General features: G+C 41.9%; 1 protein-coding gene and 1 long non-coding RNA gene across 3 annotated transcripts in view; one reads left to right on the forward strand and one right to left on the reverse strand.

Annotated features, from left to right (window-relative positions):
- Positions 1–508: 508 nt before the first annotated feature.
- Positions 509–26,636, forward strand: ppp1r14c (protein phosphatase 1, regulatory (inhibitor) subunit 14C). Its single transcript, XM_061753341.1, has 4 exons — positions 509–1,005; positions 18,118–18,201; positions 19,974–20,006; positions 24,767–26,636. Exons 1-4 carry the CDS (start codon positions 754–756, stop codon positions 24,839–24,841), a joined length of 444 nt encoding a protein of 147 aa, XP_061609325.1. The 5' UTR covers positions 509–753; the 3' UTR covers positions 24,842–26,636.
- Positions 6,099–27,962, reverse strand: part of LOC133468014 (uncharacterized) — a 30,250-nt gene continuing 8,386 nt past the window's right edge. For both annotated transcript variants that reach the window (XR_009785359.1, XR_009785360.1), the window contains exon 3: positions 6,099–8,002. This is a non-coding gene — a long non-coding RNA (uncharacterized LOC133468014). The remainder of the gene's footprint in view (positions 8,003–27,962) is intronic.

The following is a 27,962-nucleotide window of genomic DNA, read 5'->3' on the forward strand; positions in this document are numbered from 1 at the left end:
CAGAAAAAGTCAAAAGTCCTACAGAAGCCATAAAAGATTGAATGTTATTGTAATATTAGCATACTGTAAACATGTTGTTGTTATATTTTCTACAAAAAGTCATAACGTTACTAGAAAAAGGATGTAATGTTAGGTGAAAAAATGTGTTTTATGAGAATTTTGTGAGAACAGAATCTTATTGTTTTTAACTGTTATTATTATTATTAATGCGTGTTTATTTGTGAATGCTGTTGCTGTGACAATTTAGTTTTGTTTGTCTATCTATCTATCTGTCTGTCTGTCTATAGCCGTCCAACTTGCAAAACAGTGATCTACCTTTTTTGTGTTCTTATACAATTGGTCAAGAGGTGGCGTCACTGACTCACCGCAAGTGTCCAGTGTCGTTGTGCTCAGTATGAAGGATTGATTGAGCATAACAAAGAAAAAAAAATAACGATAAAAAAATGCAGAGAGGTCATGAAGTCCACTTGTTTTATGTCATGTAAAAATATTATGACAAATTGTTACCAATAAATCGACAATTTTGATTTTTGCTGGTCTCTGCCGACAAATTTTTCCATTGACCTGATTTGATTTGCATATCAATCGGGAGTTGCTGATTCCAAGCAGCGCAAGCCCCGCCCCCTCGGACCGTTTGCGCTTTAAATAGCAGCTGTTAAAATTCTCGCGACCACTCCACAGTCTGCTGCAGCCCCACTCGACACGCTCTACCCACGCCTTAGCCACTAAAAGCCAGCCAGCTAGTCAAGAGCCATGTCGGCCGCCAGCACCGAGACGAGCGCCCCGCCGCTGCCCTCCGCAGCTAGCCGCGTGTTCTTCCAGGCTGCGCCCGGCGTGGGCTGCGCCGGCTCGGCCCCGCTCGGCGGCGGCGGCGGCGGCTCCGACGACCCGGTGCAGAAGCGGCAGGGTAAAGTGACCGTCAAGTACGACCGCAAGGAGCTGCGGAAGCGGCTGGTGCTGGAGGAGTGGATCATCGAGCAGCTCAGCGACCTGTACGACTGCGAGGTGAGTGCTGTGCAACCGCAGCGACTCCGTTCATTTCCCACACACTTTCATGCAATCGAATTTGAGAGGTTTTTGCTCCTGCATTTGATCAACTCACTCATTGCAGCAATGAGTGCTTCTTGACCAATTCAAGTTGGATAAAGTCCTCATAGGGTCATGCCAATAAGACCCCCCCCCCCCCCCCAAAAAAAAGATGAAATGAGGATAAGCTGTACAGTGAAGGGAGGGATGTTCTTTATTATTCCTTATTGAGCAAAAATAAAAGAGTGGAATAAACCGATTTAATGAAGTGTAATTACTGTATGTTTTGAAGTATTCGTGTGTTTGATGTGTGCCTGGAAGGGGCATGGCCTAGTGAGTGAGCTGGAGTCGAGTTGCACATGAGTTGTGGCCTACAGCAGCTCCCTGCGAGTGTTCTCATTTTCTGTTGGTGCGATCAATAAATGGGGCGACAGACCATATGGCCCACGGGCCTCAGGTTTCTCACCCCTAAACCGAATTGTGGAATAAATTCTATCTATCTATGACTCCATTCATTGTGTGCGAGTCCCTTTTGTCCTGCACATTCAAAGGTATGTTTATGGCAGTCGTGTTTTCAACTTCACTCGTACACACAAGCAGGAGGAGCGTGTATGTATGTATAAATGTGTGTGTGTGTGATACCACACGCTGCCAGAGCTGAGCAAAGAGGGAGATAAGGGGGGTAAACGGTGGTGGGGGGTTGGCAACATTGGAGACGAGGAAAAGAAGGGCAGTGGGTTAAGGATGTGCTGATGCTGTGACTCGTCTACTCGCCAGCCAATGGCGTCCTCTGGCACTGAATCCCACCGCATGTCTAACAGCAGAGGGTCCACACTGACACGCATATGCACACGCGCAGACACACACGCAAAGCCGCGTGCTTGGCCGACGCACCGTGAGAGTGGCACCCTCGCGTTTGCAGCCTGACATCCACGCAGGGAATGAGTCTCATACTCATGATTTACTTGTCTCGTACTGTACTATGTTTGTATACAGTACTTTTGTAACCTCCATTACCAAAGATAACATTCAACAGAAGATACTTAACCCTTGTCCGGTGTTTTTATTTTTTTTTTATTTTTTTTTATAAATGGTCTGGTTTGCAAGCTTGTGCCTTTTTTATAGTCCTGCTGTGGTATTCATAAAAGTTATGTTTCCAGTTTTATGTTGAAAAGGGTAAAAAAAAAAAACAACCCATTTGTACCTACTTTTGGCAGCTTTTCTGGTCAGGATGACGTAAACCATGGCTGGTTGACTCCAAAGTCTCGACTTTGCTGCAGCAGTAAATGTTTTTGCTGCCCCCAGTTTCTATCCATCCATTTTCTGAGCCGCTTATCCTCACAAGGGTCACGGGAGTGCTGGAGCCTATCCCAGCTATCATCGGGCAGGAGGCGGGGTACACCCTGAACTGGTTGCCAGTCAATTGCAGGGCACACACAAACAAACAACCACTCGCACATCACATTCACACATAGGGGCAATTTAGAGACTTGTTTTTGGGATGTGGGAGGAAACCGGAGTTTTCAAACAACAATACCAATACAAAATATGCATGTGAGGTGCAGGTATTATTTTTGTCCACTTGGAGTCGCTACCCTCCGGTTCTACGCTATTGTATCTGTGACTTTGAATCTGTGAGGCTTTCAAAGGTGGGGCCTGGCGTATTGAGTGACGTGGGAGCCGGCGAATCAGAGTGTAGAGTTGGCTGTTGTGAGCTCAGGTTGATCACTGTGAAGCTCCAACGCAGACATCTTGCTTCAACTCCAAATTAATAAATTAATGGAGTTACTCAAATAATCGTATCCAAACTGAATTGTACCGGTTGTTGGAAATGTGGCTTTAAGTCTAGAACGTCTGTGTGAGGTTTTGACCAGCTTTATATTTCTAAGCCTTCTGGGCTTGCATGTCCGTCACCAGCAGTTGTGCGCCATGTACGAAATTTCACGTACTGCTCGAGAGTTGCCTCAGAGTAAAGTGTTGACGTTGGACGTGCTTTTTGCAGTTATGCGGCATCCGTCTCATGGTGCTGACAGGGTTTTGTATTTCACCTGAGATTTGAATTCCTTGGTTCTATCTTTAGCCTCCCTGGTCTTTTATTTCCCTGTGGGTGATCAGCGTCTGGTGAAAGTTCCCTCGCTTGCCTTTCTGTTTACCCTTTTATGCTTTTTCTCTGACATTTTACTTAATTTCACACTGAATAATGCATGATTCCTAATGACAAAAATCAGCTATGGGTGGTATTTAAATTGGCACTCATTTAAATTAGGATTAGGGCCTTGGTAGAGGTCGATGTCTGCAGTTTTAATTTAATTGAAAGGTTCGAATTCAGTAGCGGGCCGTGCATTTGGTACCTCGTTCTTTTAGTGGGGACTTACTCAAAGTAATCTACCCCTTAATACCACCAATACTGTACAAAGCAATATAACAGCACACATGTAATATGATTGGTGAAAGAAATGGTAACATTCCTAATAGAACTTAAGTTGCATGGGGCAGCACTACTAAAGGCCCAACATGACTTCCTGTTGCGATACCGCTCTTTTATTCGAACCCGGTTTAGATCATTTGATTGTGCAGGTGTCCCTAATGTTGTGACCTATGGGGATTTCGAGGCTCCCCTCGCCTTGACACATTGGTCACAAGGTGAGGCTCACTTTCATCCTCCTCAGTCATTACGACATGCTAGATGACAGCCTTGTTTGAGCAGGTGGGCTTGAAACTCCTCTCTCACACACACACATATGCGCACACACGCACATTGTGCTGATTTTACGTTGTAAAGAGGAAGTCGCACTGTCACCACGCTCGTTAGCGCCTCTGTATTAGGTCCTAAATTAGAACAGATATTTGTGCGTGTGTGCCTGTGTGTAGTGCTGACGTAAAGGTCGAACATGCTATCAGTTTCCCATGCAAACCTAATACAGAACAAGAGACGCTCATTGATCTCAGTGTACGTGTAAATTGGAATATATGTGTAGTGAGAATTACAGAAAATTGGCTTACTGAACAAACCCCAATATTAGGACTCCACATTAGCAATCGAATGACATCCAATACAAGAGTTTTTTTTTTATTTTTTTAATGGGTTTTTACAGTGTACTGACTTACTATAATACCCTCGCTTGTGGGAAAGGACAGCCAGAGGCAACGATGCACTGCAACAGAAAAACTACAACCCTGTATTAGGTATTGAGGCTCCAGATTCAGTAGACTGTACTGTTCTGTATTATCATTTACTGAACCACAAAAACATAGCACAATTGTCAAGGAAGAAGCAGATTTCTACGAAGAATGGAAACAGGCAATATTATGGAGAGAGTGTTATTTTGAGAGGCTGTTGGCAATAATCAATTGCTCCATTCACTGACAGGACCTGTGCATTTCGGCGACAGGGACTCCACGCTTCTTCTTTTTAGCCACAGGTACATATAAAATGATTAGGGATGTTCGATACCACTTACATTTTAGACTGATACCAGTATGAATATTCACTCTTGAGTATTGAAACCACTAGTATTTTTGATACATAAAATTAACACAATGACAAATAATTGTGAACTAAGACCTTTCCTTCTTTCTGATACACATTATGATTTGCCGATGTGTCAAACCCCCACAGTATGGCACCACCTACTGGCAACGAGGACTTACTCAAGTTCAGATGTTTTTCTTTTGCCTTTACTATCAGTGGCTGTTATACCTTGAAATAAGGCCGGTATCAGCCGGATACCTGGTGTCGGGACTCGCCCATCTCTATTGAACACCAAGCAATTGAGCACAACAAGGCTACTGATGCACTGCAAAGGAAAAAAACTAACTCTGTATCGGGTTTTTGCCTCCACATACAGTACACTGTACTGTATATATTTTTTTTATTGAACTACAAAAACATGGTGTGATTGTCAAAGAAGAAGCAGATTGATGCCGAAATGCAGTGGAGTTTAATGCTGTGGTGATGAATCGCCATTCTGGCACTGGCAGTGATGAATCACAAAAATCGATGAGGGCTCCTCCGGAAGTGAGAGTTACTGTGCGTTTGTGTGAGTCGCACGGGTAACCATAGACGCCGCCGTGTCCTACTTTTTCATGGCTGGCCATCAATAGAGACTCGCTCGATGAGACTTAGTCACGGGTGCACGCACTCCCGGCGTTACAGTGATGTGCGTCAGGCCTCCTGTGTATATTCCTGTGTATAGTATGAGGTGTTACCTGTGCTTTTAGGTCTGACGATTTCTTTGTGGCTTTTACAAAGATTTTTTTTTTTTTACACTGATAATTAAATGTATGAACTCATTGACTGGCAGTCATTTTCAAAGCAGAGTTCCCCATAATGCCAGACGTTTTAGAGCATTTTGACTGATCTTTCAAGACCCACATAATATTGTGTTCTGTGACAATATAAGCACCAAACCTACCTCAAAAAAAGAGTAGACTATCACCGGATAAAAATCAGTTGGTTCCTAGCTTTTTCCGTTCTTTAGTAATCAGCTGTAGAACATGGGTTGGTTTCGCCCAAAATCCGGGATCTCTTTCTTTCGGTCACGACCCACAGCTCATAGGTGAGGGTAGGAACATAGATCGACTGGTAAATTGAAAGCTTCGCCTTTCAGCTTAGCTCCTTCTTTACCACAACGGACCAATGAGGTGGCTGGGGCATCTGATTCGGATGCCTCCCAGACGCCAGCCAATCGCAGGGCACATAGAAACAAACAACCATTCGCGCACACTTTCACACCTAAGGGCAATTTAGAGTCTTCAATCAACCTACCATGCATGTTTTTGGGATGTGGGAGGAATCCGGAGTGCCCGGAGAAAACCCGGGCAGGCACGGGGAGAACATGCGAACTCCACACAGGCGGGGCCGGGATTTGAACCCCGGTCCTCAGAACTGTGAGGCAGATGTGCTAACCAGTCGGCCGCCGTAGTGAAAGCAATTGGAGCAAATGCTATAAGAGCATATTTTCATTGACAATTGTGCATGAAGCTGTAAGAATGAAGCATGTCTCCAGGCAATGCTTGCGTGCCATGGAGAGCCCATCCCTCCATCCCCCCTCATGTATTTTTCCACTATAGATATCATTATCTATCTCCTGTAGCAGCCCCCCCTTCCACCTCTAGCCCCGCTTCTCCTGTGACCTTGCCAATCGTTCTCCTTGCTCGCCTTTCACGCATTTTCTTATACCCAAGGAAAGACCAACAATAGCCAGTGTGTCATTTGAACCTTGCGCAGTCACAGAGGGCGAGTAAAATGGTGCAATTGAAGCCAAATCATTAGCAATGCTCGATAGCCTCAGAGCAATACCTTAGGACTTGGGATTCAAATCAATTTCCCAATAGAAATGAATTGAAATGTCTTCAACCAGTTCCAGCTACTAATGTAAACATTTCAAAGTGTTGTATAAAAACATAATAAAAGAGAATGTAAAAAAATAAACTGGTTTTATAAAGTTTAAATACTGTACGTATTGTAGTATTCGTTTGTTGGATGTGCACCTTTAAGGAGCGTGGCTGAGTGAGTGATGTCAGGAGCTGGAGTCTGGTTGCTCGGTTAGTCTGCATGTGAGAGTCTGGGTTTGAGCTGTGGCATCCAGCACCTCCTTGCAAGTGTTCTCATTTTGTATTTGCGTGATTGACTGTCCCGTTCAATGAACACCTGAAAGTGCAACTGTGACTCTCCATGTGCACATGCAAGGGCATTACCGTACATTAATTGCTCATTTTTTCTCTACTTCACTCGAGCAGCGATGTAGCTGAAGCAACAGCTCTAAAATAAAGAAAAATTGTAATTTAGGGGCAATTGTAAGTCAAGGTACCATTGTGGTTTGTAATACTGGCATTTCGTCATACGGTGGTGACTTGAGAGATGAGTGACCCAATTTACAAATGTTTTGAGATGTGAACCATAATCAAATATGATGGATGCTAGCCTCAAAAGAAACTTTGTTGCCAAGCAAACGTAGCTCACCCTAGTAATATTTCGAATATCGTCGCCTGGTTGACTAAAATGTCAAATGATTGAGTGAAGCTGTCAGATACACACACTGGTAGGTTCAACCGGTCGATTGGACGCCGTCGCGAATGACCTTGTTCTGTTTATGGATCGGACACATGGAAGGTTATTGTTTGTCTCTGGAAGGCAAATCTTTATCTGGCTGTCATTTGAATTGCCTCAATATGATTGCATTCATAGAAGTGTGTCAGTGTGTGGGCCGCGTGTATGTTGACACGTTTCACGTAGCACCTGCGGACACAAGCATCTGCTACTAAACAAATCACGAGGCACTGACAAGGAGGCCTATTCGTCAGCGGATAGCCGACAGCTGTTAAAACAGTTTGAAGCCAACAAAAGTGGCCTCGCATATTACTTGGTAAAGCGCAACCAAGGGTAAAGGTAACACTGTGTTTGTCGAGGAAGAAGAAGAAGCCATTAGATAGTGGGGAAGATATTGAATTGTAGTTTTTTCTTAGCTTTGTTGTTTGATATACTGTATTCCTTTGTGAGTAAGGTGTCAATCCTAAAAGGCACATACTGTACAGTGGAACCGTACTTTTAATATGCCCTAGTTTTTGTATGATTCGGTTTTCAATTATATATTTTTTTTCCGGCTAAATTTGGTCCCTGTTTTCGTACATCCGGAATTGATGTGTATTCATCCAAAGTATTTCATAAGTTGTGTCGAAAGGGTTGAACACACAGGCATTCATTTTAAATTTTTGTATGGGAAATTAAGTCTTGAAACATTCGTCATCTGCAAAGATGAGCGCGATGAGGCAGAAGCAGCTGCGTGTGCATCCCTTCGCATTGAGACGTTGGAAAGTGTGAGATGTCCTCTTGTCTCCAGATGACATCCCGTTCTCATTGCTTTCATTGTCGGGCGGGGGCTGGATCAGTCTATCAACTGGAGCCTGATGCGTACAAACACTGGCTCGTTGTGGATGGTGAGAAAACACTGTCGTCATTCACACGGGGAGGAAGCTAGAAAGAGGGAGAGCACTTCATTGATTCCACCGTCAAAGTCAGTTGGAATGGTCATGGGAATGCATCATTTACAGGATACCTACAATATCAAAATAATGTACAGTGTTACATTGACTTACGTATATCAGAATTTTTCCCAATGAAATTAATTGAAATGCTATTAATTTGTTCCAACTCCCCCCCAAAACACTGCAATTTTTGATAAAGACAAATAGCACTCTACTTTATAAAAACTGAATAAAAGACGATGTAAAAAAAATTAACTGGTTATATACCGTACGGACTGCAGTGTTAATGTGTTGGCTGTGCGCTTTTAATCATTCACGTTTACGAGCATTTTGAGAGTTTTTTTCTCCATCCATCCATCCATCCATTTTCTGAGCCGCTTCTCCTCACTAGGGTCGCGGGCATGCTGGAGCCTATCCCAGCTGTCATCGGGCAAGAGGCGGGGTACACCCTGAACTGGTTGCCAGCCAATCGCAGGGCACATAGAAACTAACAACCATTCGCACTCACAGTCATGCCTACGGGCAATTTAGAGTCTCCAATTAATGCATGATTTTGGGATGTGGGAGGAAACCGGAGTGCCCGGAGAAAACCCACGCAGGCACGGGGAGAACATGCAAACTCCACACAGGCGGGGACGGGGATTGAACCCCGCACCTCAGAACTGTGAGGCTGACGCTCTAACCAGTCGGCCACCGTGCAGTGCAGTGTAGTAACAGTAAAGATAAAGTGCCATAACAGCTACACTCTAGTGTAGCAATACATTTAAAGTACAGTAACTCTAAAGCTACAGTAGACCAACAGTACAGCAACAGAAAAGTTGCAGTTCAGTAATTGTAACACGACAGTACAGTTAAGCTATGCTTATGTTTAAGGTATTTTGGGGTGACAGTCTTTTTTCTCTCCTTCATAATCGACGTAAAAAGATGAGATCCACCGCCTAATCTTTTTCTTCTACTGAAAAGCTATGCTGGTCTCAAATCCAAAGTGATGCAACGTCGCCATCTACAGGGATCTTTTAGTCATTACAGTGGTTTACAAACCTGAATTTCACTGACAAGCTGGGCGAGACTCTCATCCATGCCTACAAGTTGAAAAACATACTTGACAAATAAATTCTTCGATGGCAATAAATGAGTCCATAGCGCCTTTGTTTTTTTCCACTTCACTCAAGCTGAGACATATCTGAAACTCGCTCCTAACTTACATTTTGGACTGTAACACAAAGTAAAAAAAAAAAAAAAAAAAGTTCTGAGGTCAATGGCTGTTGATAGTTGTCCAAGGGTGCTATTGGTGATTGAATCCAGGCCTGCTCTGATGAGGGCAGAAGTCCACAGCTGTCAATGCATTAGCCCTCGAGGGTGGAGGGAAACTGGGTGCACGGTAAATACAGTGAAATAAATCATGTGCACTCCAGAAACACAACACCGTGTGATCGAGTCATAGGATGGTCATGGTTGATATTGCTGCAGTACTTTATGGATGTTAAACATGGACGTCTTAGAGAGTCGTCTGGATTTGCCATGATTACACGAACAGTAACAGTAGAGTCCCTCACACCAAATGATTTGTGTTGTGTTTTGTTAAGACAAATGGTAGATTTTTATGTATAATATGTACTTGAAAGACACAACAAACTCCAGTCACTAAGACAAACAGCTCTTACAATAGTGACGGAATGTGAAACTATCAAAATTAAATACCTATATTATCTGTTATGGTAACAAATACCCCAGTCACACTGCCCATTGAAGCCAGCTTTTTCCCATTTTGCTTTCCTGTGTGAAAGGTACAGACACAGAATTGGGGGGAGTAAGTGTCAACCTGCTAATTTCCCGGATTCTGAGGTGGGAAAGCGATTATGTGAAAGAGAAATGCAGAAAGCTGGGACAGAGTTTTGAAATTTCAGCACTCGCCACTCACTTCTCCTGCCCTGTAGTGACGAAAGCAATTGTTGCTTCTGGGGGTTGTGATGGTGGCGATATTGATGGTGTAGCATATGGTTCAATGGGCAATAACGGTGGTAAAAGTGTGCATGTTGAACCCCTTTTCCCCACTCTTTCACTGCTGCGGATGTCCATATTCGTCAACTGGAATCCAACTGTTTACGTATATATTAGTCAAGTACCGCAATGTTTTGTGTATAATGCGCACCAATGTATAATACGCACCCCCAAAGTTGACCTACAAATTCTGGAAAACCCTTCTACCTATATACAATGCATGATTATGCTTCTACACACACACACTTGTGCTCATATTTTTGATTACCCAGGCAGAATTTGTAAGATGGGTATAATTCTTTAAAGAAAACATGAAGGACCAGGCGAAACACATTTAATTTTATTTTAATGGGATTCAAATTAAACGGTCAAGCATTTCAGAAAAGCATTATCATTAAACAAAACATAACCATAAAGAAATTAATGATGGTTGTTGTTCAGTCATCAGTCATATTAAAAAAAACAAAAAAACAATGTTTCACAAATTCTACCAGGGTATGTAAACTTATGAGCACAACAGTACATGTATGCAGTCATATGTAGCCCTGTTATATTGGAATGAAAGTGTAGGCTACACCTTTTCATAACCACTACGTGGCGGTGGCATATTAGAATGAAAGTGTGCACCTTTCTCATAACTTCTAGGTGGCGGTGGCATTTTGGAATGAAAGTGTACAGCTTTTTCATAACCTCTATATGGTGGCATACATTTATAAAATGTGATTTTTTTTCCATTTTCCCCTATACCCATGTATAATGCGCACTAGTGACTTGAAATTTTTTTTGGGGAAAAAATGTGCATTATACACGAGAAATTATGGTACGTTTTTCAATGGGTAGGCACGGAAAAGGGTCTCGCAACAGCTTGTCTGTGAAAATCATGTTTGTAGACCATAGTAGTGACTAACAGATCCCTGTAGATAGAAGCATTGCACTGCTTTGATTTGAGATCGGCACAGCTTTTGGTAATGATTAGGCGGTGAATCTCTGCTTCTTGTTTCGATTATGAGGGAGTTTTACAGTAGCTACTTTATTAATCACGTGGGAAAAATAAGTAAAAGAAGCTTGTTTGTCCTTTGAAAATGGGCCAAAAAAAGGATTGAGCCATTAAGAAGTCTAAGTAAAAATCATCTTTGTATTTAACTGTATACCTCAAAGGATAATGACACAACACTTGATCAATACACTCTATTGCTTTTAAATGAAACTGAAGTGGTGTCTGGCCAGTTTCCAAAGCCTCAAAAGATCATTTCCTATGACAGAGAGCAGGATCTAGTCTTAAATCACCTTTTTTAAGGGTTGTAACAGGACACATCAATTATGATTCCTCTCTAGTGGTGTATGAATAATATGCATAAATGTTCTCCTCTGAGGGCATTTTGTTCTTTGTAGTCCTCCTCTGCGAGCTTCTGTGATGTAAGGTGTCCTCTGGAGTAGCGCTGAATCAGCGTGGGAAAGAGCTCTTGCCGCAGCCAGCTATAACTTCATCCAGTAAATTCATTCGTGCTGCATGGTTTCAGCAAACTGTGATGCCGGAGGGAGGCAGTGGACGGCGGGGGGTGGAGGGATGCTCGTCCATAACATCGCCTATTAGCAATCTCTCTATTTGACAAGCCTTCAGAAGAGACCGCACAAGTTGAGCCCGGGTTAACCTTCATCTTCATCCCATTCTCGGCAGATTCCCTGCATTGCAGTCGGTCTCTGAGGATGAATTCATCCCACCTTGAGCTCCTCGACGCTTTGATGCGACACCGAAGATAGCTGAGCAGTGAGCTTTTTCTCTGTTACGAAATCAGTCTCTTCCTGTCCGCCTCATAAGTGACCCACTTATTGGTGTTCATCCCCAACTCCCTAGATCCGATGTAAACCTCTTAAGTATTATTCCTCTCAAGCGTATCACTTTGTTTCTTCCCAGTTGCCGAATGCTAGCCACTGCCATGTATACAGTGGTGCCTTGAGATAAGAGTTTAATATGTATCTTGACAACGCTCGTAATGAGTCACATCTCAAATCATCTTTCCCCATTGAAATGAATAGACATGCTGTTAATCTGTTGCAGCCTCTCAAAAAACAACTAATTTAGTTTATTTTATGAGAAAAATAGTATTCTATAGTATTATACTTTATAACATACAGTAATTATAATTAAATATAATTAAAGAAAATTGAATGTTTTTTGTCACACTTTCATTAAATTCAATGCACCTTGTGCTGCTCCTAATGGTGTGAGCGCCTTGGCCACCTCAGAGCGGTATAAAGGTCAATTCCTACTTAGTTTTAATTGGGGTTATGCGCAACCAACTTCCACATTCGGCAAAATAGGTAAATGGTGGAGCCCTGTAGGTTGGCGTGCCGCCCCCAGAGAAGGCCGTCCTGGGCGGCTGCCCGTATCGCCCATATCAGACACCGCCCCTGAAAGCTCGTATCTCGAAAAACTCAGACGTCGGGTCACTCGTATCTCAAAGCAGCATAGTAGTTTGTATGGACGATATCCCCAATGAAAGTGGACATCTAAGGTAAAGCGAAACCAGTCAGTACCAGTCAAACACCATACAGTCTTTAAAAGCTGGTCAGCTGCCAATTTTTTGGGATAATTTTTTTGTGCATTTCCACTAACAAAACTTTTGAACGGTATCAAAATAACCAATCCATACTCTCCCACATTCCATGACACCCTTTGGCACTGCACTAATCCAGTCCCTGAAAGGATGATATACCAGTCTATTGATTGGTCGACAGGGAATGGAATGGAAACAAAGCTTGTCATCTTCGTGTTGTTTCATAATTGTCGTCAATTGTTGTCATTTGTTCCTTTTCTGTGTTTGCTGCTATGATGTCACAATATTTGCGTAACGAAAGCCGCGAAAGCCAATCCCGCCAACACACCCTGTGTTAGAAGAACAGGCTCAGTCAGGGGGTTTTACTGCTTCAAAAATTACCTTGCCTAGTGGAATTGGACCGCTTTGTTGAAACATGTCTTTAAACAACCACTAAAAATGATCTCTTGCCAAAGCATTAGCCAATTTTCAGTACAACCTTTGTACGCTTGTCAGGTTTCATTCATTGGGACTCCCTGTGAACAGCTATGTGACAAGTTTGAGTGTTTAATTCAGTCTGAATGGAGTTTATGAGTCACCGGGTCGGGCCCCTTGCATTAGCATTCAGTCACCTCAAAGCAGACGAAGCAGACAAACTGCTGCTGGCTGCTCAGCTGTTGGTGAAAACAAGTCTGTCACATGCTCAGCAAACACGCCGGCCGGGTGCTTTCAGACTTTCTGTTGGTTGTTGTGTCTTGTGCATATGCATTACGCCAATTAATTAATTACATAAACATTTTCTCTCCTTTAAAGGTAAGCACCCTCATTTACACGCACCATCGTACCTCTTGTTTGTTTTCAACCAGTTTCTGCAACATGATTGTCTGAACTCTGGTGCACAGCAAACAAGCAGACCAAGAAGGCAAAAAGAGGTGTTCTTAGTTCGCTTGCGGCGAAACTCTTGTGCAGCCTGTTTGTGTGTGAGTGGGATGATTTGAAACCTTGTGCAAATCAAACAATCATGTCAAGACAGCTAGAAAAGATGGTCTCAGCTGGCTTAACCGGAAACTCTGACTGTTTGGTTGAGTCCAAACACGATTGTCTGAACCCTGTTGCAGACCAAACAAGCGGACTAGGAAAGCAAGAAGAGGCGGTCTTGGTCCACTTGTGAGGAAACTTGTGTTGCTTGTTTGGTCAAGTGTGAACACGATCATCTGAGCCCACCAAAAAAGTGACACAAGACTACTTGAAATGTTGGTAGCGGGCCAAGGAAGGTGGTCTCTGAACTGGTGACTCGTTGGGTCAGTGATCATTGAATCAGTGAATGTGATCATTGAATCAGTGAATGTGATCATTTGAATCCTGGTGTACACAAACAAGCAGACCAAGGCCACTGCAAAATGTGGTCGTGGTCCACTTGGTAGCCAACGCTGGTGCAGTTAACTTGGTCAAGTCTGAAAGCAATCCTCTTGAACCCTGGTTTGCAGCAAGCAAATGGACCGATACCGCCATTGAAAGTTGGTAGCTGACCAAGGTTAGTCTCGGTCCGATTGCAAGCGAACTCTGGTGCAATTCATTTGGTCAAAAGCTGAGCAAACCTCTTGAACCCTGGTGAGCACCAAACAAGTGGATCTACACCCCAAGAAAGGTGCTACCAGACTAAAAAAGGGGCTCTATGTCTGCTTATAAGGGAGCTCTGGTGCAATTCATTTGGTCAAAAGTGAATAGAATCATCTTGAAACCTGGTTGGCCGCAAACAAGTGAACTGAGACCCCTAGAAAAGGCGGTAAAAGACTGAAAAAGGTGGTTTAGGTACGGTTGTAACCAAACTCTGTTGCGGTTAATTTGGTAAGGCGCAAACACAATCATCTTGAACTCTTTTGTGAAGCAAGCAAATGGACCAAGAGCACCATGGAAAGGTGGTCTCAGTCCGCTTGCAAGCGAACTCTGGTGCAGTTTGTTTGGTCAAGAGCGAACATCTTGAACCCTGATTCACACCAAACAAGCAGACAAAGAATTTCTGGTACAAACTACAACTGTGAATACAGCCACATTGTGTCTATTTTAAATGCTACGCTATAAATAAAACACATCATTTCACGTATTGTAATATACAGAAAACAATGAATTTGTTTCAGTTGAGTGATGACGAGAGATCGACAAACTCGGGTAAAAAAGTGGAGCACAGAGTCCAAAGCAAATATGGTGAAGCAGCATTTAGCTATTATGCTGCACACAAATGGAATAAGTTGCCAACAGAAGTGATGTCAGCCCCAAGTGTGAATGTGAATGTCCAGGTTAAAAACGTCTTTTTTCTCATGCTTTTTAGAGCATTTCTACGGTGGCCTGGAAGTGCAAAACAATATAACAAATTGTGAAACACTAACATATCAGAAAATACAAAAATTAAACACTTTCACATTTCAGGAACCACAAATAACAAAACACAAAACACTAACATTTCAGGAAACCAATTAACAAAAGACGAAACACTTTAACATTTCAGGAAACACAAAAATAAAATAAAGACTTTTGCAAAAAGATGAAACAAATTGGAATTTCAGAAACCCGGAAAGGCAGGGGCCCATTTCACAGACATTCTTGGAAATCCCACAGCCTTTCTCCACTCATTTTTTTAACTTTATGCAAGGTAGATCCCTCGCTCTGTACGTTCAAAAATGACTGGAGCCGGCAGCTTCCTTGATAATATCCACACTTTCTCTTTACTTTTGTTTTTGTGGTTCTTGAATTGTTAGTATTTCGTGTTTTGTTAATTTGTTTTCTGAAATGTTAGTGTTTCGTGTTTTGTTTTTGTGTTTTCTGAAATGTTAGTGTTTCACAATTTGTTATATTGCTTTGCACTTCCAGGCCACCATACATTTCCACTTTTAAATATTTCTTGCACTGTACGGTGTTTTAATTCTACTTTAATTTTTTCTTTGTTTTAAATGTTTATGAGCTGTTTTTTTTGGATTTGTTTTTAAATGCGTTTAATCATGTAAAGCACAATGAGCATACCTTGTGTATGAAATGTGCTATATAAATAAACTCGCTTTGCCTTAGACTCAACTTCTCCTGGAATTATTCAAACATCAGAAAGCCTCCACCAAGCTTGTTTTCACACTGTCAATACAGTAAATCATGCATTTTACATGAGTTTGGTGCATACATTTCCACAGGACAGCCGTCGCCAGTGACAAGATGTTAAATAATTTTCCTTAGGGGTTGAGTGACCTCATCTATTTGATGCTCCTAATCGGTGGTAGTGTTTATCTGCATGCTGATTTCCATTCTGGTTGTCGCAAAGTACAACATACTTTCTGTCAAGCTGGACTGGCACACAAAGCCCTGCAGTCGACATCACTCTGCAAAAGACTGCTGGCAGCTCTGTGTGTGTGTGTGTGTGTGTGTGCACGCGCATGTGTGTGTCATTGGCAATGGCCTCCAGGAACCAGTCTTCCACACAAGGCCCATGCCTGCCTGCCCCACTTGTCACCAATCGCTGCAACAGAGGGTGACAGACTGCCTGCTGACATGTGGAATTGTCTCACACGTCAGACAACCCTGCCAGACACTTTCATTTAGCTTTTTTCATCCATTTTTAACAATTGCGTTTTTTATGATTAAAGTGGTACCTTAATTTATTACCTATAAGGTACTGTAATGACCTTGCATGTGTGTGTACTATGGCAATTCGGTGTGTACTATGGAAATTCGGCAGATCAAGCCCCTCTCTATAAATATGTGATTAAGTATATGCATTAATTAACAGCTCTTTATCTCTTCTCACATTGAAATGGCTTATCCATCTCTCCAGTTCATGTTTTTGCATGTAAGCCCATGCACACGTCATGCTAATAAGATGACAGGCTATTTTCAACGAAAGGGCTTGAGGGAGGGAGGGTGGGTGTGCTTGTGTGGGGAAAGAGCGAGATGCTTCAAAACACCTTTTAATTCATTCACTGCCGCTTTCAAAGCCGAGCTTCCCCTATAGCCAGCCGTTTTGGAACACCGACTAATCTTTCAAGACCCACAGAATATTTTGTTGTCTTACAAAATAAGCACCAATGCTACCAAATAAAGAGTTGACATTATTATTTTATCAGAAAAAGTTTGTTTCTAGCCTTTTCCATTCTTTACTAATCCGTAGTAGAACATGAGTTGGTTTCACCAAAAAGTGGGGAAACCCAGCCTTTTGTGAAAACACGTCTACCAGAACAATGGCTTTCACGCGAATACTTTTTGCTTATGTGACACCTCAAACTATAAAACAACAAAAAACAAGATTAAGAATGTGCTTTTGATAGCAAAATATTTTTGGGGTAAGAATTTTACAACTAAACAATATGGCTTGAGTGACACTGACTCACCGCTTGGTTCAAGCTGAACATCAGTTGCTTTTTTTAAGGTACATGGCGTTTGCCATTCACGCCATGAACAGTGTCATTTTTTCTCTCCCGGCACCCATTTTCTACTACCTTCTGCGACACATACTTTGTTTATACCATACATACAGTATACCCACTCTGTTCGAGTGTGAGGTGCTTAAAGTTGTCCTACTTCAGCGTTGGCATTTCTGTCCCTCATAATCAAGATGACAAGCTGAAATTCACCACCTAATCTTTATCTTCAACTCAAGAACGGTGTTGATCTCAAATCCAAAGCCAACACCACCGTTTACTGGCATCTGTTTGTCACTGCCGTTATGTAGAAGCCCGGCCACCAGGCGCTCGCCTTCGAGCCCCACCTCCAGGTCTGGCTCCAGAGGGGGGCCCCGGTGACCCACGTCCGGGCAAGGGAAAACTGAGTCCATCGTTTGTCGTCATCATAAGTGGTTTTTGAGTCGTGCTTTTTCTTGTCCCTCACCTAGGACCTGTTTGTCATGGGTGACCCTGCCAGGGGCATAAAGCCCCAGACAACTTAGCTCCTAGGATCATTGGGACACACAAACCCCTCCACCACGATAAGGTGACTGCTCAAGGAGGGGCATCTCGTTAATATTCCGACAAAATATCTAGAAAGGAGTAGCACGTACACATTTTCTTCGCCTACCCTGGAATAACAAAAGCTATAATTGGTAGCTATTTTTTTGTAATCACTGTGGCTGAGCTTTAAAGCCGACAGCGAAAATATAAAATATCCTCCTTCCATCCTCGCTCTCCACGAGCTTGAATGCCACCGACAGCCGCAGGCTAAACGCAAAGGAAGAGTCAGCTGAGACATGCCACTTGCATTTTGCTTGAAACTTAACCCAATCAAATATTAGGCTGGTTTACGGCTTGTAAACCAGCCTAATATTTGATGATTTGAGACTGATGTGTCTCCATGAAACAAAATGGCAGTAGTCACAAAGACTACCATTTGAAAATGGGGGCTTGTGTGCGTGCTTTACCACAGCATCAGGCATCATGCATTCCGTTTTTAAAGGGCCGTTTACACAGAATACGGCCTCAAACCATAAGAGTCACTAACGCGATGACATTTCCATGGCATGTCTGTGCCAAAACACGGAAACCATTTTGAATATTGAAACTGATTTCCACCATTTTCTTACTACTTGCCACAGGAGGAAGAGATGCCCGAGGTTGAGATAGACATCGACGACCTTTTGGAGGTGAACAGTGACGACGAGAGAGCCATCAAACTGCAGGTATGCTGCTGTGACGTTGTATTTTGGCGCCTGATAATGTTGATTTACTCAACTGTAGATGAAGGCGGCAGCTGTTATTGGCATAGTGGTACCTTGATTTGATTCAAAGTCCCCCAAATTACAAGTTGCAAGATGTCACTTGGTCATTTTTTTAAATTTTTTATTTTTTTTACTTTGCATTGTAAAAATTCATTATACATAGGTTGAAGGGTTTTCCAGAATTTTGAGGTCAACTTTGGGGGTGCATATTATACATGGGTATTATACAGGAGAAATTACGGTATTTGGCCAATCTGAATCCAGCTCCTGATGTCAGTCACTAGACCACAACCCTTGATGGTACACATCTACTACAACCAGTTTATTTATTTTTTTTACATTCTCTTTTAATATGTTCTTTTTCTTTGTTAAAGGGGATGGAACAGATTCATGGTATTTCAATAGGGAACATTTATTTGATATTCAAGTAGAGTGAGTTACGATCTTGGTAACGGAACAAATTACCCATCCATCCATTTTCTGAGCCGCTTCTCCTCACTAGGGTCGCGGGCGTGCTGGAGCCTATCCCAGCTATCTTTGGGCAGGAGGCAGGGTACACCCTGAACTGGTTGCCAGCCAATCGCAGGGCACACATAAACAAACAACAACTATTCGCACTCATATTCACACCTACAGGGAATTTAGAGTCTCCAATCAACCTACCACGCATGTTTTTGGGATGTGGGAGGAAACCCGAGTGCCTGGAGAAAACCCACGTATGCACGGGGAGAACATGCAAACTCCACACAGGCAGGACCGGGGATTGAACCCCAGTCCTCAGAACTGTGAGGCAGACACTCTAACCAGTCCGCCACCATGCCGCTCAGAACAAATTAGACTCCTAAATTAAGTTACCACTCTATATGACACTTTATCAGTGAACATGGAATTCTAAATAAATTAAATATGACTATTCTGGACATATGCAGCTAGAATCGAGGCAGAATGGGTATAAGTCATGTACTTCCACAGAATGTACACAACATTGTGGAGTATCCTTTCAACTGGATAGCTAATTGTTACCCTTTGCACCCTTTGCATATGACATCATATTTAACACTATGCAGTAAGTGGTTTACAACATGTAGATATGAGAAACAGCTTTTGTGCTTCAGTGCTGCTGTTTTGGTTAACAACAGTGTTCAAATGACCTGCACTTCTAGCCTGATGCTAACACATAATGGGAAACGCCATACGGCCTATTGCATAGCATCTATGTAGTTATAATTCTTTAAGCGGATATTTGAACACAAACAGTGCAGCAACACATATAGACAGACAATATAACAATCCTCACAGGCATTCTTTATCCTCTGCTAAAAATGACTAATATTACTACAGTAATTGAGTAACACTTTAACTTTTATTCATGTTTGCATATTATACCGCCCCCTGGAGGCCAAGTTGCACACACCAGAAGGATGAATTAATCATTAATTGAATTATTTACATTCCATTTCATTATGTTATGACTAAATGTTTAATAAGGTACAATAAACATTATTATACAATATTTATAGAGTGCCATTTTCCTTGTTAAAAAACACGTTACACATTTTTTTGGGGGGGGGGGGGGGCGGCTGGAATGGATTGTCATTTCCATTAATTTCAATAGGAAAAGATGATACGAGCGCGGTCAAAAACTAAACTCTTATCTCAAGGAACCACTGTAATTGTGTTTTGAAGGAATCTGAATATATCCCTTAATCATTTTCTTCTTTTTTCATGCACAGGAGTCATTAATAGACTGCTACAAACCAACAGAGGTGAGTCTGCCTTTCATGTGTAGGTACAGTAAAACACTCAATACCAGTGACCTACTGTAAATGTTTGTGGCCCCTGTGTGCTTTGAAGCATCATATCCAGGAAGTCTGCGCTCAATGGATGCTTGTTGACACACATACACACCGGTGACGTATGTGTGTAAATTGACTACTTGAATGTGAAAGTGTGTACATTAGGTGGTTTTTATGAGGTGGAGTTAAGCCTTGATGGCGATTAAAAGCTCCGGGTGGCCAATCACATTAGCTTTTTGTCATACAGCCCGGCAAGCCTGTATAGGCGTTTGATGCTGTGTATTCTACTTTATCACATTCCTTAAACCATAAAAAGATAGATTAATAGTTAAGGAAGAAGCAGGTTGCTAAAGAGAGAGGGTGTTGGTGAGAATAAAAGTGAGAGTGTGGATATTTGAAAGGAGGCTCGCTGGCTTCATTCATTCATTTGAACGTACCCAGCGTGTAGGTATGTTCGCGTACATTCTGGTCACAAGCTTTGTTTTTGCATTCACAGGTACATTATACATTGTAAATATAGTTAAGTATTGATGTAAAACAATATTTGATCTTTTATAGTGTATACTTTTTACATGGGTTGATGCGGAGTGACGGCGCGGTTCGCTAAACCTGGAAATGTGTTTTCCCCGTGAGGGAAAGCTTCTCTGTGGTGACGTTAAGACAGCGATTCAAATTTTGAATTGTAGCAAAACCAGTGGCAGACTCAACAGCCACTCATGAAAACAGTTGCCAAATCACGCACACTACCCGACAGTTCAGTCGGGTTCTGCGGCGTTGCTCGGTATGCGGCAGCCTTTAGACACCATGATTGTGAAAGTGACAAGTCACTGCACTTAAAGAAACGCCTACATCTGCCGGCAATTCAAATGACAGTTACATCACGGCCCTCCCCGGCCTGGGCTTTCGAACCAGGTCGGAAGAGGATCTGAGGAACAGTGCCATAGTCATAGCCTTTAAAAAGTGTATTGGAAAAAGGCGGAACCAGGCTGGTTGGGGGGTAGAACCTGTACAATGGAAAAGGGGCATTAGTTGTGCTTGTACTCGCACTGAACGGATGAATTGCAATTCCATTCATTTCAATGGGAAACATTACCTCGGGTTAAGAGCATTTTGGGTTACAAATGGGGCACAGAACCAATTGAGTTCGTAACTTGAGGTTCCACTGTATGTGGCATCAGATCAGTCGACAACCGCTACAAGGTCGCCTCCTGCGCTGCTAGGTTGACAGCTCGTATAGTCAGTCTAAATCCCCCCCCCCAGCCACACACACACCCACCGTAATCCCCTGAGAATGGAGGGGTGCAGCTGTCATTTTGAACACAATCCCACCAAGAAGACTAAGAGCTCACACAGAAGGTAAAATATAAAAAAAGCAATGAGCGTTGATGTAGGGAAAAATCTGGATGTAAACAACTGATATTGACAGAAAGAACTTAATTGCAGACCTCTGCCAAAGTCAAACAATCCTCAACGTGTTCATTGTTAGACTAAAATCATGACATGGTTTCACTCCAGTTCTGGAGGTGATCCTTGACCATATCCTGGTTCACTTTTTGTGGTCAATCGCAGATTTTTAAATCATACATATCCAATTATCACAGATTTATTTGCTATTTAGCGGGATTTTGTGGCAATCATCTTTCCACACGGACTAATGTTATTGCAGACTCACACAGCAATAAGCACAAGCCAGGAATAAAGTGCGTAAACGGCAAAGTTTAGGATCACTGTACACTCAGTGACTGTTTTTCTCAATGTCTTTATGTCTCAAAAGTGTTCTCTGTCAATTGACTGTCTGTTGTCGTACTAGAGCGGCTCCAATTACCGGAGACAAATTCAAAATTTTTTGGACATACTTGGCAAATACAGATGATTCTGATTCTTAAAACAAGAAGTTAAAGTGTATGTTCCCACTGAAAAGTAGAACTGGCTTACACAACTGCACATCTGCGGTAAAGTAAACATCGTTAGCTAATTTAATATATCCTACCACCGCGAGAAAGAGCGAAATTTAATCCAGCTACAGGTGGTTAATGTTAGACAGCACTCAGTGCACTTTCAATCACTTTACTGACCAAATGGTAACAAAATAAACATGTAAGCACACTCAGATGACACCTGCTACGGCCACAACCGACGCAGAGTCACTCAACACGCAAACTAGCTAACGGGTTAGCCAACTCTACATTCTCACTCATTGACTCCTCCGTCACTCAACAGGTCAGGCTCCGCGTTTTAAAGACACACTCATTCAGAGAAACAGATAGTAGTGTAGAGTGTGAGGATAGCAACCCCAGGTGGACAAAAATAATACCTGTTCCTCACGTGCATATTTTGCATTGGTATTATGCATAAAGCTTTAAAATACAGACAAATAATAAAATAAATATATGGTTGCTACTTCTAATATTGTGGGTGGTTCTGGAATGATAAAGGAAGGGATTACTGTAGATTGTAATGAATTCCTTGTTGGCCATCTTGGCATAGTGGCAAACAGTTACCGTAATTTCTCGTGTATAATGCGCATTTCTTTCCCCCCAGAAATTGTCAAAAGTCAATAGTGCACATTATACATAGGTATAGGGGTAATATGAAAATGACTGTGGTTATGAGAGAGGTTTACACTTTCATTCTAATATGCGACCACCAAAAAAGGTGTAGCGTACACTTTCATTCCAATTTGACAGGGGTAGTATGACTGCATATATGTACAGTTGTGCTCATAAGTTTACATACCCTGGCAGAAGTTGTTAAATATTGTTTTGTTTAATGATAATGCTTTTCTGAAATGCTTGACCGTTAAATTAAAATAAAATGTGTTTCACCGGGGTCCTTCATGTTTTCTTTAAATAATTGTAATTAGCTCACTAAAAGAAATGATACCGCCCCACTTGACCCTGATGTAAGTGAATTGTAACAGCATCCTCCTTGGGTGGTTTGGTATAGTGGAAATCGTTTATTTAGTGTCCATGTAGAAGATCTCGCTTTATGCTTTTCATGCTGAGCGGATTAGTTCACGGAAACTAACTAACCTATCAAAACATAACCTCTCTCTTAATGCTACTTGAGCTATAGCCTACAATGTTAAACGACAACTGGATGCTGGAAAGCAGCGTATCGGAACAGTGTAGAGTAGAAAATGAGCGAAAAGGGGGACAGGCACAGAGGGAGTTAAAGTTCTCTAGACATCATGAATGAGGTCATGAGTATGTGTCATTTTGGTATACTGTAGTGAGGTGGATTATATTCCACTGCTTTATCCTTGCACTCACCTTCACACGCTTGACTGTCTTTTAGTTAATGATTTAATGTAATTTTTTGTTTGTTTCAAAGGCCATACCGCCACATCTCCAAGTAGTCATTAAACGGAAGTGTGGATAAGTTTCACTCAACTTTAGTTAAATTGTCAGGCTACACCGTGATGCCAGGATCACACCGCCTATCATAAACTGTCACTCACAGGCTAGTGAAGGAAAAAAAACAACACAATTATGCGAATGTCACATTCGTTCTGGATAGCCGTGCTGTATCTGTTCCAAAATGTTGGCCTGTTTGGCCAAATGATGAAAGAAAAAAATCTAAGAACGTCGTAACATGGCAGCAAGATCACAGCATGCAATATACAACATTTCGAGGTTAGAAACGGTGCATGGCAAAAGAACATGTCGTCACGCTCAGTTACTGCTTTTCAAGTACCGGTAAGTGTTTTGTTTATGGCTTTACAAGTGTTTCCCATACAAATATTTAATGTAATTATAACTTTATTATCACACTACCATAAGTTAGTGATAGACTACTGCGCATTCCGACTTTCATACAAATTTGGATTATGTTGCGGCCGTAAAAACGCAACTCTGTTGTAAACTGAGGACCCCCTGCAAATGGTTTTTGTCGGTGTTCCACAAGGCTCAATATTAGATTCACAGAATTTTACATTAATATTCTGTAGAAATGTCACAATTACTTGCTGTTACAATGGAAAACGCAGTAGTAAAGGTTTAATTACAATAAATATTGTATGAAAAAAACCTTTGGACCATAAATATACAACAATCAAATAAAACACAATAAGTATGACAGTAACCTGAGGAGGTTAAACTGCTTACAACATACAAGGCCTTCACAAAAAAACTGAAAATGTGGCTAGTTAACACCTATAGCTGCCGACACAGAACAAGTATGTTATGATGGTTTTTTGTTTTTTTGCTATGATCAAATGATTTGTGGTTTTATTCTCTCTTAATAGTATAGTAAGTCTTTGATTATGTATCCTGTATTATATTGTCTTGTAGATGTATTTTACTGATTTTTTACATCATGGCCAGGGGACTACAGCTGAAAACTAGCCTTCTGGCTAATTCTGGCTTTTTTAACCATGTGTATTTCATGTGTTTTATGAAATTGCATTGTCCCCTTTCAAATAAACTGATTAGAAAAAAAAAATTTTTTTAAAAATGAGCTTGCCTTCTTGTGTTACGTTGACCATGTATTCTTACACGTTCATAACCATGGAATGTGTTAAAGGACTGTCCTAAACAAAAGACGGTATGTGTGTGTATACTAAGTGTGTGTAGCACCATTAACGATATCAGAAAAAATGTTCGGCATAGTTTTCCTGCAGTCATTTGAATAAGACATGCACAGAATAAATAACTGTGTGTGTATGTGTATGAGCACTGCTTTCCAATTATAATTTTCTCTCTCCCTCTCTCTGTATTTCGTTCTCATAGGATTTTGTCCGCGAGTTGCTGGGCAGGATAAGAGGAATGAGGAAGCTCAGTGCTCCGTCAAAGAAGGGTCTATAATGTCGGGGACCCTGACATCGCCTCATCCACACGGCTACTTCAGTAACTCATCCGAACATAAGCCGCATCACTTCCGCAACCATCCATGCATACCACTCGCTCGCTACACACACACAATGACAAGGATAGTGTATACATTGCTGGACTGTTAAAAGGGTACGTAGGAAACAGCGTCGCCTACCTTTCAGATTTCCTCGTTTTGAGCCCCTGACAGCCATTGAAATGAAAAATCTCAACGACAACAAAAACAAGGGAGGATCTACGTCTGTACTGAATTTGCTGTGAAATTAGCTCTAGCCCTATGTAAAAACAGTGCTTCACTATTTTATTTTATTTAATTTTTTTTACTGAGGTGTTCTGTTGTTACTGCCATTTATTGTTCATGTGAAAGTGTCAGTCATTTCCTGCTCACGCTGTAACTTATTCTTGCTTGCATAATGTAAATGAGTTTTTAATTTAATACATAGTTAGAATGAAAGGGGATTTATTTTTAGGCATTTAAAATATGTGAGGATGTTTCTATTTACCCATTTTAGTGTGCTTTTCAGCGCAGCAAGGCATGATGGGTATTGTAGTTCCCTACTACAAACCTGATGATTGGTGGCCTTCGCTCATGTTTGACCCATTTTTTCTCAACACATATCAGTTGGCAATTTAGTTTGATGTCCAAATATGACAGTTAACTCATTGTCAGTGATGAGGGCTTGCCTTTTAAGGACTTTCAGGATGTTGTATGACTATTTCTCAGCACTGAACCTTAACAATACCAACAACCTAAAGAAAAATAGTCTGTGGACAACTTGAAATATTTATGCTTGCCAAATGTAAAACAGCAGGACAGTCTCAGAGTTATCAGGCAGGCACAGTACTTTTTAAGATATTTAAACATAAACGGTGACTTTTATGACAACTCTTGTTGTGTTAAAGTTGCAGAATTGCAAGTTTAAGAGGCAGATTGTTGATTTATTTACACCAGTAAAGCTGTGCAGTTACAATCAAGACCCACTTACAATAACAAGCATTCAGTCATGAATAAATAAATCGCGATGGACAAAATCCTCCTCAGCTGCCAAAGACACTCAAGGAGGGTGACGGTTGATTTTTCTTTTGAGCACAAAGTACCCGTCTTGCATGCTAACAACAAGTAAACACTGACAGAGTATAGATATAAGTAACTTATAATCCAAATTTTTTAACTTAGCTTCTTAACTTTATAGAACTTTTATTTAGAATTGACGAGACTTCACACGTCAGAGAGAATCCAGGAGAACTTGTGGGAAAAAATGGTGCTGTTTTTGATGTCCTGCCCAGGTTGTGGCTGTATTAAAAAAGTGTTTTCACTGTGTAACGTCGGACTAAAATGTCACACGTTGCCTGCAATGGCGTTGTCGGGAGGACTCCTTTTGCAGGAGAGTGCAATGCGTCCGGGTTTCGTGCTGAGCCACCTTTAGGATTTTTTTCCTCTACTGAGAAGCAGTTCAGGGGCAATAGGTTAATATTTTATAATTTATGGGGAAATATTTTAAAAGTGTCAATATAGGAAGGCTTTGCATGTATTTTTAAAGTAGGATGTGGAGGGGACAACGGGGAACATTTGTTGGCCCAGAGATTTTTATTTCACGTTCCTTTTTATACTTTTTATTAAGATTACATTTTTTTTCAGCTGTTGTTTTTCTTCTTCTGTACGTCCACAATAAGCAATCTTGTTTTTAAAAAATGTAATGTGTAAGGTGTGTGTGGTCTGTTTTTTCTTGCGTATAATAAAATGCAGACAACTCTGTGCTGTTTTAAGAAACCGTATGTTGTTTTGTGGATGAAAAAGGTGGTCTCCAGAGCTGGTCCATGTGGGCCGTTGTAGATTCGTAGGCCAGCCCGTCTGATTGCATGTAGAGTTCATCAGAGTATGACTTTATTGCTCACTGTGCGCATGAGTAACCTTTCTCTGCTGCCAGTCTGGCCCCATATGACTAGCCTAGTGCCCTACTGTACGCTGTTGCTAGGTAGAATATTTCCCTCTACGGCACCACACTGCAAGGCTGAAGCAAAGAGTCATTAGCCACATGGAGGGGGGGGGGGGGGGGGGGGAATCGTGAAAGAATAGGATGCCGCAGAGAATGCTGAGAATGGATGTCTTCTGATTCACTGACATATATTCAGAAACAGCCTTGCGGATGGTACTGCAGGAGCTGCACGGATGCTGCGAGTCAAGATGGGGGTGCAGGGAAGCGAGAAGCTGAGCGTGCATCTTTAAATTCCATGACCCACTTTTCACAGCTGGGGCCGGCTGGCGAGCTGGCTGGCAGGGAACGCTCGTGCATGCTGACTTGAATAATTGGGACTGCAAGGTGAACGTGAGTGGAATAGCTAAGGATGGGAGCCCCCCTTACTCTGTACTCTCCTTGTACCCTTGCTTCACCCTTTCAGTCACCTGGCTGCACACCAGCACATCTCACACCAGCAGAGTGTGATTTCCCGGGAAATCAGAAGCAATGGGAATGGAAAGCCAGGGGAAATGGGATTGTTTTCCCAAAAAAGGCTGCATGAGGAAATGTCAGCATGGCAGACACCCTTTGTGAAATAGCCCTGCAAATCCTCATACTGTACATTTTGTCTCCCAATACCATCCCCCCCCCCATTCATTTTCCATTCTCCCTCCCATATGTTCTGCCATCTCACTCTCCCCCTTCACATCTTCCTATTGGATTCGGTGAGCCATCAAACCTCACAGGGGGATGAGGGGAAAGAAAGGGGTAAGGGAAGAGAGCTGCTAGAGAACTGAAAATGACAGAGTGGCACAGTGTATGTCGTGGCTAAAGATGATACATCATCTCAAGCATCTCTTCACTTCCTTTCGAGTGGAAGACTGATTCCACTTTGTCTCTACAGTGGGTACGGAAAGTTTTCAGACCCCCTTAAATGTTTCACTCTGTTATATTGCAGCCATTTGTTAAAATCATTTAAGTTCATTTTATTTCCTCATTAATGTACACACAGCACCCCAGATTGTCAGAAAAAAAACAAATTGTTGATTTTTCTGATTTGTTAAAAAAGAAAAACTGAAATATCACACAGCCATAAGTATTCAGACCCTTCTGTGACACTCATATATTTAACTCGGGAG

Source organism: Phyllopteryx taeniolatus, chromosome 18 (genome assembly GCF_024500385.1).
Source record: "Phyllopteryx taeniolatus isolate TA_2022b chromosome 18, UOR_Ptae_1.2, whole genome shotgun sequence".
In the NCBI taxonomy this organism is placed as follows: domain Eukaryota; kingdom Metazoa; phylum Chordata; class Actinopteri; order Syngnathiformes; family Syngnathidae; genus Phyllopteryx; species Phyllopteryx taeniolatus.

Coding starts and splice junctions, on each gene's coding strand:
- ppp1r14c (XM_061753341.1), top strand. CDS start 754: ATGTCGGCCGCCAGCACCGAGACGAGCGCCCCGCCGCTGCCCTCCGCA. Junction 1,006..18,117: donor GCGACCTGTACGACTGCGAG/GTGAGTGCTGTG, acceptor TACTTGCCACAG/GAGGAAGAGATGCCCGAGGT. Junction 20,007..24,766: donor ACTGCTACAAACCAACAGAG/GTGAGTCTGCCT, acceptor TCGTTCTCATAG/GATTTTGTCCGCGAGTTGCT.